Raw genomic sequence first — 13,793 nt, 5'->3', positions numbered from 1 at the left:
GGGAAAGATTTGTTTTCATGAAAAGAACAGATTTCTAATAGATGTACAGTTAACTATGTGATGCTGTTCCTTACAGGTTCTCTGCAGATGGATTTTAAGTGTAAAGAAAAATTATCGGAAAAATGTTGCTTATCACAACTGGAGACATGCCTTTAATACAGCACAGTGCATGTTTGCTGCTTTAAAATCTGGTAAAATTCAGGTACATTTTTCTGTTTCTACATTAAGAATCTTCTGGCTAAAAAAATTCTATAATGATGCATAATGGTTCTGATTGTCATGTCAGTAAAATGTTCATCATTGCATGGTACTGCCAGTGAAATTAAAATATTTCTGCCAAAGACGTCTGGCTTTAAAGGCTTTGTTTGTGAAACTGCTGTCATGTTGTTATGTACCCAGTTTCAGTTAAATCCTCTGGAAATTATGAAGTGGATGTTTCCAATGGGAATACCTCAAGTAAAGCACATACATGATTATGTCCTTTTTTAAAGTTAATGCTTATGCTACAAGAAAGTCCAAAAGGTGGAGAGGCAAAGGACTGACCCTGTTTCGGAATGTTTCCTTCTAATATTCAATAGGAAGCTTTTTAAGTTCAAACACAGAGCTGAGTACAGCTTTAGACAAACAATGGAATATTCTTTGGAAATAAAAATTTAGATACTGATTTCAATGCTTTTGAACAATGTTTCAACTTTCCACTTAAAAGACACATAATAATTTAAAAAACAACCTAAATCACTCTTTATTACAAATATGGAAGGGATAGATAATCCACAAAATAAGGAAGATTTTGATTTAAGATTTTTCCAAAATATATTCTTAGGTTTTTGGTTTTATATTCTTGAAGAAACATTTTTTTTCTGTTCATTCTGAATTAATGTGTTTCTTCATTTTGATTACAAACAGTTGTTATTAGTTGGCTTATACTATTTTACAGTTAATACATCTGAGTGGATAAACGAATGCTATTTTTAGACCAAAACCCAGTACCAATAATGAAGAGGCATTCCCTTCCTCTGCAAACTCTGTCAAACTAAAAAAAAAGACAAAAGGTGCCGGAATAGACAAAGACAAGGGCTTTCACAGTCTGTCCATAATGACATGGACATGGTTGTATGCTCTGTGTGCGGTCTAGCAATCTCTGATGATCCACATAGCTTGCTTGCTATTTTTGGAATCCTGTCAGTCTCCACTGCAATCTCCACAAATTGTTTTTGTTCCTGACTACATTGGACTCACTCCACACTGTCTTAGATTCTGGAGTCAGGACGGCATTGTCTGAGGGGAAAAGCAAGCACTGGGGGACACATCTTGCTAGGAGAAATATAAAATCAGTCATTTCCAAACTCATTTGTCTTTTGAGTAGATTAAGGACATGTTTCATTATCTAGAAAGCAGATGCAAATCTACAGAAGTTGTGACTGCTTAAAGAAAAACTGGATTGGATTGTGCAAAGGGCTCAGCCCCCCCGGCAGTGCTGTCACTGGATGTTCTTCACAAGCCTCTCCTGACTGTTGTGCCTGCTACTCTTGTCCCCTTAGGAAATGCTGCATGAACACTGTAGCTTTGTCCAGCCTCTGCTTCTCACTGGACAGATTGAAATACATTTTCTATTCAATTCTATTGAACAACATTAAAGATGCGGAATAGGCACAAAAAAGAAACTGTAACCTCTCCACTGATCCTTTTTGGAGCTCCAGAATGAGCTCTCTAATAGTGAGCCAGATATTGGTTAGTTTTGTTTTCCGTGGGTCTTAAATTTATTTGCCCAGTGGTCAGTGAAAAGCATGACATTTGTCCCTCCTGATTATTTGGACATTTGTATAATGAAGGACATTTGTATAATGGAGTTTTGTACCTGTTTAGGGAATGTAGCCTAACTCTCTTTAGGTAGTAGAGAAGCTGAGATAAAAGCCATGGGGCCAGAACTTAACTGGTCAGGTGCCACTATGCAAGTCACTTCCCTTCTGCATCAGTTTTCTCATCAGTGTATATGGGGCTAGATGTTGTTCCCTCTGGAAACTGCAATGAGGCCTGTGGGGAATGATTACTACTGTGCACCACAACTTCAGAGAGAACCCTTATTCTCAGCATACCAGTTTATGTCCTTGTCCTCCTTGGGCCAGAACTGTACCTGCTATGTGGATAAAGACAGGACAGCAGATTTAAAACACAATGTGCAAAATAATCCCCATCACAAAGCTAACTCACTTCTTGTATTTACACACAGAGCAAACTGACCGACTTGGAAACGCTGGCTTTGCTGATAGCAACCCTAAGCCATGATTTGGATCACAGGGGAGTGAACAACTCTTACATACAAAGGTAAGGAAGTATGAGAGAAGCTAAACAAAAACAAATGAATACCAAAATCGCAGAGGTAAATTACATACAACCTAGTTGATTAGATGGTGGGAAGCTGTGCAAAGGAGTAGGTTTTTACAAAGCAGTGTGTGCAAGAACAGCCAGAAACACTCAGGAGTCTGACACAAAGACGTACATCCTCAGTTGTTGACTAACTACGATGAACTCTTTGTAGACTGTGCAGGGGCAGCGGCTTCCTGCTCCTGTTCCGGATGTCCCATCCCCCATTTCCCATACAGTGACAGCAGAAGGTCCCAGTGTCCAAGGGACAGCGTGTAGGAAACGTGCAGCTTTTCAGCTTGCTGCTTTCCCAGCCAGCTGTTCCCGCCTAGCCTGGGACAGCCCAGGGCTGCAGCCACCTCATGCAAAGGTGTGTGTCTCCCTGCCATTGTCAACTCTACTGGCTTACTCACGATTTAGCCATGTTTTTCAGAATTTTAAATTGATTTGCATAAGATACATGTTTCAAATCACTTTAAAAATGTATTACTGTTTTGCATTGATTTTGATATCTCTGCTCTTAAACTTTGATCAACTCTGGTATTACAGAAAAACCTTTACCATGCAAAAAGTAAAAATAAGTTTTAAAACCTTGAAACAAAATATATTTACTAACCAAAATATTTCACTTTGTAGTTATCAAAATGAACCATCTGAACTCTTCTAAAATTTTCTCCATATTTTAATTTTTAGCTAAAAATACTTGCTTTTTTAGAATTTATTAATAGTTTCAGATCTGCCAAAAATGTGTGATTCAGTGAATTTAGTATTCATTTCAAAGAACAGTGTATGATTCTTCGATTAAATAAATAGCTTGACTTAAAACATGGTATAATGTGATTACTGTGATATAGCAATGTGTCCTGATCTGACCAGAGATGGGGAAAAGATACCCAGAAACGTACACTTGTGTCTTTTTCTGGCAGAGCTGGAGAGTGGTTTTGAAGTTACCTTTGGAAGAAGTGGTCTGCTGTTCTCGCTGTGTGTAAAGGAAGATACTAGGGGAGGAAAAGTTTGTTTTGAGGCAGAGAATACGGAAAGGCAGAAAATAAGCTGAAGCAGAATTCCTGCCTTTCAGATGTATGATCAGAATAACACTGAGACTGATGTGTAGAGCAAAAAAAAGGAAAAAATACCCACCCCAAAACCTCATAAAACTGAAAGAGTAACCTTTCTCTAGTTCTCTTGTAGGGGATTCCAGCAGCAACTGCAGCCTTGCAGCGATTGGAACCAGCTAGCTATTTTTTGCTTTATTTATTTAAAAATAAATTTCCTGGAAGACATCTGGAGATGCGTCATCTCCTCTCAAAAATGTCCTGGGAAAGTGTCATAGACAGCAGAATCTAACATTCGCACATGCTGTAAAGCAGACATGATTACAGCTTCATGATTCTTTTTTTAATAGAAAGTTCCATGAATTTTGTTTTTAAATCCCTCAGTTGAATCCAAATGAAAAGTTATTTTTTCCAGGAATGGATCCCTTTTGGTTCAGGGAAGGGAAGAATCCATGGAAGCAGGGAGAATGGATAGTTAGCGTATGATTCTTTTCTTAAGCAACAGATTCAAAAATTAAATTGGCCCTGGTAGTAGAAATTACAGGAAACAAACTTCTTAAGTGTCCTTTGGTAGATATGCAGGAGGGTTATTTTCTTTTTCTTCCACATGCACATGTGAAGTAGGCAAGCCTGGAGTATGAGAACTGCATAAGCAAACCCCTGTGCTCAGAAAGCAGTGGTGTCCTTTGGCCTGGCATGGCGGTTTAACAGAAGGGCTATGTACTGCAGAAGTTTATTTCCAGCACTTGGGTCTACCCAGACAGCCAGTGTCTGTACAAACTGAGCAAGCTCAAGTTTGGTGCAGTACTTGGGAAGATAACCTAAGATATTTCTCACATATTTCTCTTCAGTCGGGATGAACTTCAGGGGACACAGTATGCATCCCACTTAAGTCAATGGGAATTTCACCCAGCATGTGTTGGCACCATTCTACAATTTTTTTCTTTACAGAAACTTGCAAGGATATTTGCTCTATACTCCTTTTGCAGTGGTCTCAGAGGAGGTGCTGGGCAGCCAGCCCATAATCCTCAGGGACCTGCATCCTTTAATCTCCCTTTCCGTGTTTTTGTTTGTCTTTCCATCTTTCTCTCCACATTTTTGTGCTTCTTAAATCCCCGGAGTATCCTCTTAGAACTTTTATTTCAGTCTCTCTGTGCACTCGCTTACATAGGGACCCAATCCTGCAGCCACTAATTCATGTGAATGATCCTTAACCATACAAAAAGACCCATGGAACCATAAGCTAATAAAGAATTCTTACATGATTAAACATTTGTAGGTCAGATTGTAATTAGAGTAATAGATTCAAGATCAGCAGCAAAACAGACTTCTAGCAGAGACCTGATTCAGTTGAAGAGATGACATAAGCAATGTGGGGCTGAAAATGAAGATACAGTGTCAAAAGCTGAGCGCCAGATTATGCAATGAGGAACATGGGGAAATTAGAAATCCTCAGAGAGGAGGAGTTTCTGTATTTTGTCTAAAGCTGTAAATTCTGTTTTCTAGACTAAGAGAGTTTTAAATTCTGCATCTGCACAGTTGGTTTCATGCTGGTTTTCATTGCCTGTAGTACAGCCAACATTGTGTTTCCCTTTTGGATTTTACGCTGGGCAGAGGGCAGGAAACAAGATTGCAGTAGTTTGATCATGAAGAGAGTGGTGATGCATGAAGTACCAATACAGTTACTAACATTGGGAGGTGACTTGACCTACATTTTGAGCCCTGCACCAGAGTACACTGAGGTCAGCAGGAGTTTTTCCATTGGTATCAGTGGGCTTCCAATTAGGTCTGCATTATTAACAAGATCAGTAGTTGAGCTGACCAAACATGCCAGGCAGGTGTTTAAAATGTTACAAAACCCAAAATTGTCATTTTGTTTGCGAATGAATCCTTCTTGTTGCCTTTTCATACAAGAACTTTCAGTCTTTATAAAACCTTGTATTCCATTCTCGCTCCTGGTGTGCAGCTGGTCTCTAAAGGTGACAGAAGGCATAAAACCAGAGTTTTCAGTGCTCTGACAAAGTAACAGCATTGACTTTTTATCTGTGCTCCCCTTACATCCTTCCAAATGTGTTTGTTTTGTTTGGCCAGTTACAGAGAAGGGGGAAAGGAACTGGTTAAGAACAAGCATGGGTGGGTGGCAGTAAACTGGCAATGAGAGGAGGACATTAAAAGGGAAGTTATTTCTGCATTATTAGTATGTTTAATTTGATTTCTCCACCTGATGGGTCTTTTTATTCCTCAGAAGTGAGCATCCACTGGCTCAACTGTACTGCCACTCAATCATGGAGCATCATCATTTTGATCAATGCCTTATGATCCTAAATAGTCCAGTAAGTGCCACGTTTTCGTGTATGCTGAAGGAAACTATTCTCTATTTTACTTTTTATTTTTAGCTTTTGGATAGATTCCCACCCTTATACATTTTAAAGTGATCTGTATTCCTTTTTGGGTAAAGAAAGCAAATGCAGCAGTTTTGAAATCATGGTTCCATTGCTGAGTGCCACCAAACCTTTCCAAGTGTTGCCTGATAAGGGAAGCCTTGCTAATGTCTTTTTGTTTACCTGCTGCCTTGGACCAAAGGAAACAAAAGGCTTTGTTGCCATTTTCGTGACCTGTTATGAACCACCAAACCAACCCAAGTCCTTGCTCTGATCTCAAAAAACATTCTGGCCCGCACATACACAAAGCAGTCCTGATGAGACCAAACCAAACACTGCTAATGTTGACATTCCAAAGTGAAGCCAAGCCCAAGTTAAGTAAATATGCAAATAACACTGCATTCTTCTTGTTTTGTATTATTAACTAACTCTAAGACCAGTTATTCAGCATGCACAATCATTTCAATGCAGTACATTTTCACTGCTCCTTTCATAACACAGGTATGGTACTTCCAGCATCCTTTGTGTTGTAATGATTCTTTCCTATTCAGAGAGGAAAATAGGGAAAAAAAGTGGAGGCAAGCTGCCATTTCACCAGCTCCACAGTGCTTTGGTGTAACAGTGGGCTGCTCTGCTTATATTTCTATGTAATAGCTTGTTATTGATATTGCTTCATAAAAGGAAAATATTCATTTGTGTGAGGTGTATAGGCACGTACTGAAATCTGTTATAGTTCCTCTGCCTTGGGGAGGGACAAGAGGGAAAGAAATGCTATGATACAGCTAGTGGCAAATATAATTTTGATGAATGAAACAGACTTAAAGGCTTTGATGTTGCTCTGCTTGCAGTTTCGTTTTGTAACAGTCAATTATGATGCTGTTGCTGTGTGGCTTTCTGCCATTACTCAAGAAGACTGGAATTTTTATTTTTAAATTGGGGAATCTGCAAAAGGAAGCAGGGTAAAAGAATGAGATCAGATATCAGCAAGCAGCTCATAATGGCTTAGCATCTAAGAAGTGTTTTAGTAAACTGTTGTGCTGTTGCCTATTTTACCATTAACACTGGGTTTGTTTTTTTCGAAAGGGAAATCAGATTCTCAGCAGCCTTTCCATTGAAGAATACAAGGCCACGCTGAAAATGATCAAACAAGCCATTCTTGCCACTGACCTAGCACTATACATAAAGTAAGTCAGAGGCAAGTTTAGCTGGGAAGTCATTGCTGGATGTTTGGCTTGTGTCAGCATGCTGCAAAATCTTGTTTTAACTTCTTTTAAAGGAGGAGAGGAGAATTTTTTGAACTTCTGAGGAAGAAGCAATTTGATTGGGAAGATCCTGCACAGAAGGAGCTATTTTTGTAAGTAAATGCAGAATGATTAGAAGTCAATTAACTTTATTAACATGTACGCTTTTTTTCACGCCATGGTGCTGTGAATGTTATTAAAACCAACAGATATGTGTCCTCTGGGCCTGTACTGGCACTGGCACAGAGGTCACTGCATGAGTCCCTGGGTCTGAATTACTAAGTCTGCAACCTGTATAATAAACTTTGTTAAGTAGCATGTGGAGTTACATGAGGATTTGTGTTATTCCTAAAGGTTGTAGGGTTCCTGTGTAGGTACCATGTTCTTCTGCTGTTGACACTTTGTACCTAAATATTGAATTGCTGAAACCAGTAACTAGAGATTCAGGACAGGGAGACTGTTTTGAAGCTGATTCCTTACTGGCGGTGGAGGAAAAAGAAGATTAATAATAGAGACGTATTGTAATGCACAGCTACAGCAAAGCAGGGCTACATAGCCTGTCTCAGAAAGGAAGGAGGCCGTGTTTTGAATTCAATGCCTTTAAAAACCAGTCTAATTTAGTCATGTTCTATGCCTATTCCTATCTTAGTCCTTGGCCCTCAAACTGTCAATAAAGATGGCAGTCACTGCTAATGTCAGAAATAAAGAAATGTGCAGTCTGTCCAGCAGCAAATAGAATGAAACAGTCCATTTGATGGGAACCTACCAAATATGCCAGTCTAGATTTGCCTCTTTCTGTGAGCCACATCATCAAGCTCTGTATACCTTTATAACATTGATGTAATTTATTTTTCTGACTTTGAAGTTCCTTGAAATTTTACATTCTATTTTACTAATCACATGACTTGGTAGGTACACACGTTTCACCAAACATTCATGGCTTGCTTTCTGTTTTTTCTACAGAGCAATGCTGATGACTGCTTGTGATTTATCAGCCATAACCAAACCATGGCCAGTTCAGCAACGGGTATATGCTTAATTTTAAGATTTGCTAAATACAAACTCCATGTAACAGCTGCTTCCTCCATCCAGTCCTTATTGCAAAGGCAGTGGTGGAATGCAGAGCCTTAGGAAGCAGTCCTTCCGAGAGCGGTATGTGGATTGAAGACTCTCCTAGGTCTTTGTAGTAAGACCTGTGCATTTAGCTATGTCACCATATTAGCAGTAATCTGAAGGTACATCAGGAATCTTCGTGCTTTCCAACATTTCTGTGTTACTACAAGGCTGTCAGTTGACACAACACACGAGCATCAGCCGGCCTTTTCTAGGTGTTGATCATTCCAGCTGTTACCAATGTAAGATGCCTGTGTGCCGTTTTATTCATCTTGTTTATTCTCTTTGCTTTGAGAGAGTGCATACATGTATCAGCACAGGCAGGTGCTTTGTTTGTGCACAGATGGGTGCATGAAGAATTCTAAAAATGAGTTGTTAAGCTGAAGAATCTCATTATGGGGGGATCCCAATTCGATATGTCCTAAGGAGAGATAGGAAACACAGGAAACGTTTCTGATTGCAGGTAGCAAGCAAACTTTCAGAGCTCTCAATGTATGAAATCTCTTACAGATTGCTGAGCTTGTAGCTACTGAGTTCTTTGATCAAGGAGATAAAGAGCGGAAGGAACTCAACATAGAACCAACAGTAAGTGGCAGAATCACCTCTTTCAAAATGCAAACAGTACTTCACATTCCTTTCAAAAGCCACAATGTCTCCCACTGACCAGAATATAGGACCAACTCCTTCCCTGTCTTCCTAGAGTCAGTTTTCTTCTGTGGTTCCCAGACACCAACAGTGTGTCATTATCTCTGAGCCAGAAGAACAGACAGCCCTATTTCTTCTAAATCTGTATTTAACTTAACTGTCTAGGAAATACATTCCTGAACTGGTACCTGTTTGCAACCTGTCCAAACCAGTAAGCTTGTCTGTTCGTCTAGCTATTTGGGCTCAAAGACAGTATCCTAAGGCAAGTCATGCAGTCAAATTCCCTGCGTTTTAACACATGTGCTGACACCCTGCTGTGCTGAGCTTGCTGTGCTTTTTGAGGGGCCGCTTTTTAATTCCAGCCTGGCTCTTTGGTTTTGGTTGGGTTTTCATTTAATGCATTTAAACACAGAGAACTTGTTTACTTCTTATCTGCAGGATTTAATGAACAGAGAGAAGAAAAATAAAATTCCCAGCATGCAGGTTGGATTCATAGATGCTGTTTGTTTGCAGCTGTATGAGGTATGGTGCCTAGGAAAGAACTGTGAATATCTGAAACCAGAACTGCTCGCTGTGGCCTCTAATAGGTGCAGATTTAAATTAGAATAAAAATAAAATAAAAAACTGGTGTCAGTTAAAAAATACTGTTTTATATATATTTTACGTATGGTTTGTTATTCAGTCGAAGAAATTATTATTTTAGTATTTAGCATTGATAGTATGTTTGTCTGATTAATGTATTTTGATATCATTTTTTAAAACCTAGTGGTAATTGCTGAACTATGTGCTCCTGGTGTTAGATCCCTGGGTTATATTTGTTACACAACTAACTTATCATGGTTCCTTCGGCACCTATGTATCAAGTGCTAGATGGACACTGCTGCTCAGTCTAATCTGCTCTAGTGCCAGGTCGCTCTGCTCATGTTCAATGCGCAGCAGGAAGCCTTCCTTGAAGTTCAAAATACAAGTTCCATTTCAATTATACGTAGACCCTGTGTTTCAATCATTCTGCTCTCTCTCTCTGGCCGTCTTTAAGAACACTTATTTTGTTGTTAAATGTAATATGTTTTACATGTTCTTAATTTATTTCAGGCCCTAACGCATGTGTCAGAGGCCTGCTACCCTTTACTGGATGGCTGTAGGAAAAATAGGCAGAAATGGCAATCCTTAGCTGAACAACAAGAGAAGAATCTGATTAATGGAGAAAGCAATCAAGCCAAACGGAACTGAGATGCTGCTTTACAGCCACAAGCTTAAGTTCACATAGAAGACATAGGAATAGGGGAGTACTGCATTTTGCTAAGCACTGTGTGAATTTGGCTTATGTTTTGCCACTGCTGTATTATTTTTCCACATTTCGAGATATAGCATGACCATGTAGATGCCAAGGTTATATAAAGATAGTATGTTTCTTTTATTGCATCCGATTGAGATGGGAAAAGATCTGCAAGGGTAGTATTTCCTACCCTGCTCCACAAGAAGGTACGAGTGCAGTTACTCGACTGTCCCCGAGAGCCTATTATTTTATAGATGTACATAGTTGTTTAGTGATCATGTTGTGGCCAGTATCTTAAAGACTACTGCGTTTCGCACCTTTGTTCCTCTTCCAATCTTGATGTGTTATGTTATGAAAGTAATGAGCAGTCTTGCCTGCTCTTTTCCCAGAGGTTCAGAGGAAAGATTGGGACAAACGCTGGGGACCCTAATCCAGCATAGACTATGCTAACCTCTGTCAGGAGACAGAACTGGGCACCCAGTGACTTTTTCATATTAGAGGAATGTTTTAGCAGATGTCTTACATTTGGATAATTTTTAAAAACCCTGTGAATTACTAAGCAATGAGGGTCTTAAGAGTTTTGTGGTAGAAGTGTCATAATTATCCATGAATGATGGAAACTGCCTGAAGATGGATTGAATGTCACAACATAACTGACAGGCTGCCATGGAAGAACGGCTCCCATAGAAAGCTGCAAGAAGCACACAGAGAAATCCAAACTCGACAGGATCGTTTTTATATGCTGGTTTTAACTTCATTTGGAAGTTGAATTTAACATCATCTTAACGAACAGACTGAATCATGGGCAGGAAGAGTGGAAGTGACTGCAAGAGCAAGAGATGAAAGTCTGACTCAGAATGATGCAGGAACGGCACACTTCAGGTGACTATCAGTGACTGATTGCTTAGGCCAGTGCTGTTATGGAATGGCTATGACCACTGTGAAGAAAGTTTTATGTTAACATCTTTTAAAAATCATTTGTAGCATTAGTTAGTGTTAACAATGATTAATTGCAATGTCTTAAGGGAACAGGAAAAAAGAATACTGAAAGCAAAAAATAGCCGAGAATGCGTCAGGGATTTGCCATTTGTATATGGGGCACTAATGTTCAGAAAAGTAAGAAATCAATTAACTTGCACTAGTGAAAAAAGCAGCATGGATATTTTATTTAAAAGAGGATGACTAATAAAAACTGTTTTGAGTTGTGAACCAATTCAAGAAACTATACACATCAGACAACCCCGGAGAGAGTAATACAGAGAGAGAACCATTCTCTGGGTAGACAGGACTGGGAGGTTCATGTCAGCAATCTGAGGCTGGTTAGCAGTAGGAATGACTTCGGCAGCACAGAGACTCAGAAGATGTTATTTTTAATCTGTAGCAATGATTTTTCAGTTCAATTAGGCAAAAGTAATACATATGGGATTGTACTTTGAAGTGTGGGAGTTTCTATCACAGTTGAAAACTGCAATAAATTCTTCTTCCCAGGAGATTATCAATTCCCCCCCTGTGAAAGCTGGTCAGAAACACAGTGAAAACAACCTTTTTTATCAGTCTCTGCATTTAGACAAACTATCCCAGAAACAAAAGGCAAAGTGAATGTTTCAAAATGTTTGACAATACTGAGTTTCACAATCAATATTTTTTTTAAATGTAGAATAAGGTATTCTGATAGTCTGCAGCATTTCTGCCAACCTAAGTTACTTGTCACTGATTAAATCCTATCTTGAAGTTCTCTAATGACTACCAATAAAGTATTACTGCAGCAGAATTTGAAAACATTTTTCTACAAAAGTATTTCTCCTGATTCTTTGTATTTTCAAAAAAAGTATGGAATTCAACAATTACAAATTCCAGGGCTACTGTCACACAGTGCTCCATATATGTATTTATATGCATACACAGTACAATATGTGTGTAGCATGTCATAGGTATGCAGAAAAATTACAGCAGCCTGCTCCCCCACCCCCCCAAAAAAAAAAAACCACAACAGGGGGTTTAGGTACTTTTTGATAAATAGGAAACTTTGCTTCAGGATTTGCTTAGTCCTTGTATATTCTTTTCCTTGAATGCTTGAGATACTGAAATACAATTATTACACTAACTGATGAGATACATATTTAATATAAATATGAATAAAGTCTGTATATAAAGGAGTATTCTAGCTAGTATGGTTGAGACTAGTAATTCATGGTGACAACACAGCAGTCAACTGTAGTGATGTTACAGTGTAGTGACATATCATTTACATTAAGATCCCGGTATTTCTTTACTACATTGTGTGTTCAGCAAAGCATTATTCTGTCATAAATTTATAACTGCTACTAAGGAGTGCTGGATTCATACCTTTGACTTGAAAAAAATGGACATGATGTTGCATTTTTTCAAAGGTTCACTTAAAATGAACACAGCTATACAGTATATGCATATATTTAATTACATATCTGTACACATTTATCCTGCCTCATCTCTTCCACTACAAAGACTGAAGCATACACAGAAATACAGTTCCTAGTAAACAAACTATTTAAATGTCATAATACACCTGTATCTATATATTTCTACAAAAGCAAACCCTTTAAACTACTGGTTTAAGAACTTTAAAAGCATAGATTGCTGTACTTCGTGAAATTTCAGGGAGTGATCAAATTGTTTCTATAGTGTTCTACTCTGCCTGAAGGCGAAGTCAGAGTGTGCTGGTTTTGTGTCATAGCTTTGTGTGAACTGTTTCTAGAAGTTGCTTATCCTTTCATAATGTAGATAGGTGACAATATGAAAAAAACCAGGCTGTTTTCTGCCTGAAATTCATTGCCTCCAGAATTCAGCCAGCTCAGAATTCAAATCCAGCTAGTAGATTACAGCCATGCAGCTGCCATTAATTTCATCATGAGTTGTGTGTATAATTATTTTAGTCACGTCTCAAACATGTTCTCCCCAATTTATATTGTCTGGCTAAAGCAACCAGAGAGTTTTGAGGGAAAAAATGCCTCACTTATTGTAAGTTCATATATTTTTAAAGGTGTTATAGAGACTGAGTATTTTGGGAAAATTCATACATCAGCTTTAGTTAGGAGTCTTGTCTCTGATGTAGTTTATTCTTTATGCCAAATCACATGCAGTTTACATTCCACAAGGTTTCAGCTTTATTTCACAGTTCCCTGCTGTATTTCTTCAGGGACTTGCACTAATTTGAAAGATAAGCTTGAACACTGGAGCTTGAATAAAAAACTTAGTTTGGCCAGAGTATGAGAAATAATGAGGGCTGGATTTTTTGGTTTGGACTTTCACAGGAGCAAGAAACATCACAGAATCTGGCCTGGTAATTAGTGACACTTGCTAAATACAGCAAATTGTGACAGCAAGATTTTTTGTCTTTGTCATTGCTAGATGAATGGAAATTGCATGGGAAAGTTTATTTTCCACATAAAGAACTTTGTTTCCATAGAGAAACTCGTACCTAAGTACCACTGTTTGTAAATGTATATTTATGTGACAATGCTATATAATAGCTAGTTTCCACTAACTTTCACAGCATGAGCTTGTCATGCCAGGGCCTAAGGCATGCTCGAATGCCCATTTGAAGTCAATTATATGATTCCCATTTACCTCAGTGGGAGTTGTATTGAATTGTATAGAAAGTGAAAGAATGGGTCAAATCCACCTTTTTTACCTAGAGAGAGGGACCAAGCTCTTGCCCTTGGTAACACCTGCCTCACCT

General features: G+C 38.7%; 1 protein-coding gene across 2 annotated transcripts in view; it reads left to right on the top strand.

Moving 5' to 3' along the window:
• The window catches only part of PDE5A (phosphodiesterase 5A, cGMP-specific), a 48,447-nt gene extending 38,366 nt beyond the window's left edge, over nucleotides 1–10,081 (top strand). For both annotated transcript variants that reach the window (XM_010156062.1, XM_010156063.1), the window contains 9 exons: nucleotides 77–202; nucleotides 2,231–2,325; nucleotides 5,665–5,752; nucleotides 6,884–6,984; nucleotides 7,077–7,154; nucleotides 8,005–8,068; nucleotides 8,665–8,739; nucleotides 9,238–9,321; nucleotides 9,892–10,081. In XM_010156062.1, coding sequence (XP_010154364.1) covers nucleotides 77–202; nucleotides 2,231–2,325; nucleotides 5,665–5,752; nucleotides 6,884–6,984; nucleotides 7,077–7,154; nucleotides 8,005–8,068; nucleotides 8,665–8,739; nucleotides 9,238–9,321; nucleotides 9,892–10,029 — 849 coding nt within the window. In that variant the 3' untranslated portion in view covers nucleotides 10,030–10,081. The remainder of the gene's footprint in view (nucleotides 1–76; nucleotides 203–2,230; nucleotides 2,326–5,664; nucleotides 5,753–6,883; nucleotides 6,985–7,076; nucleotides 7,155–8,004; nucleotides 8,069–8,664; nucleotides 8,740–9,237; nucleotides 9,322–9,891) is intronic.
• The last annotated feature ends 3,712 nt before the right edge of the window (nucleotides 10,082–13,793 follow it).

This window comes from Eurypyga helias, unplaced genomic scaffold, assembly GCF_000690775.1.
Source record: "Eurypyga helias isolate BGI_N326 unplaced genomic scaffold, ASM69077v1 scaffold5007, whole genome shotgun sequence".
In the NCBI taxonomy this organism is placed as follows: Eukaryota; Metazoa; Chordata; class Aves; order Eurypygiformes; family Eurypygidae; genus Eurypyga; species Eurypyga helias.
Note: the sequence above shows the minus strand (reverse complement) of the source record. Positions and strands in the feature narration are given on the sequence as shown.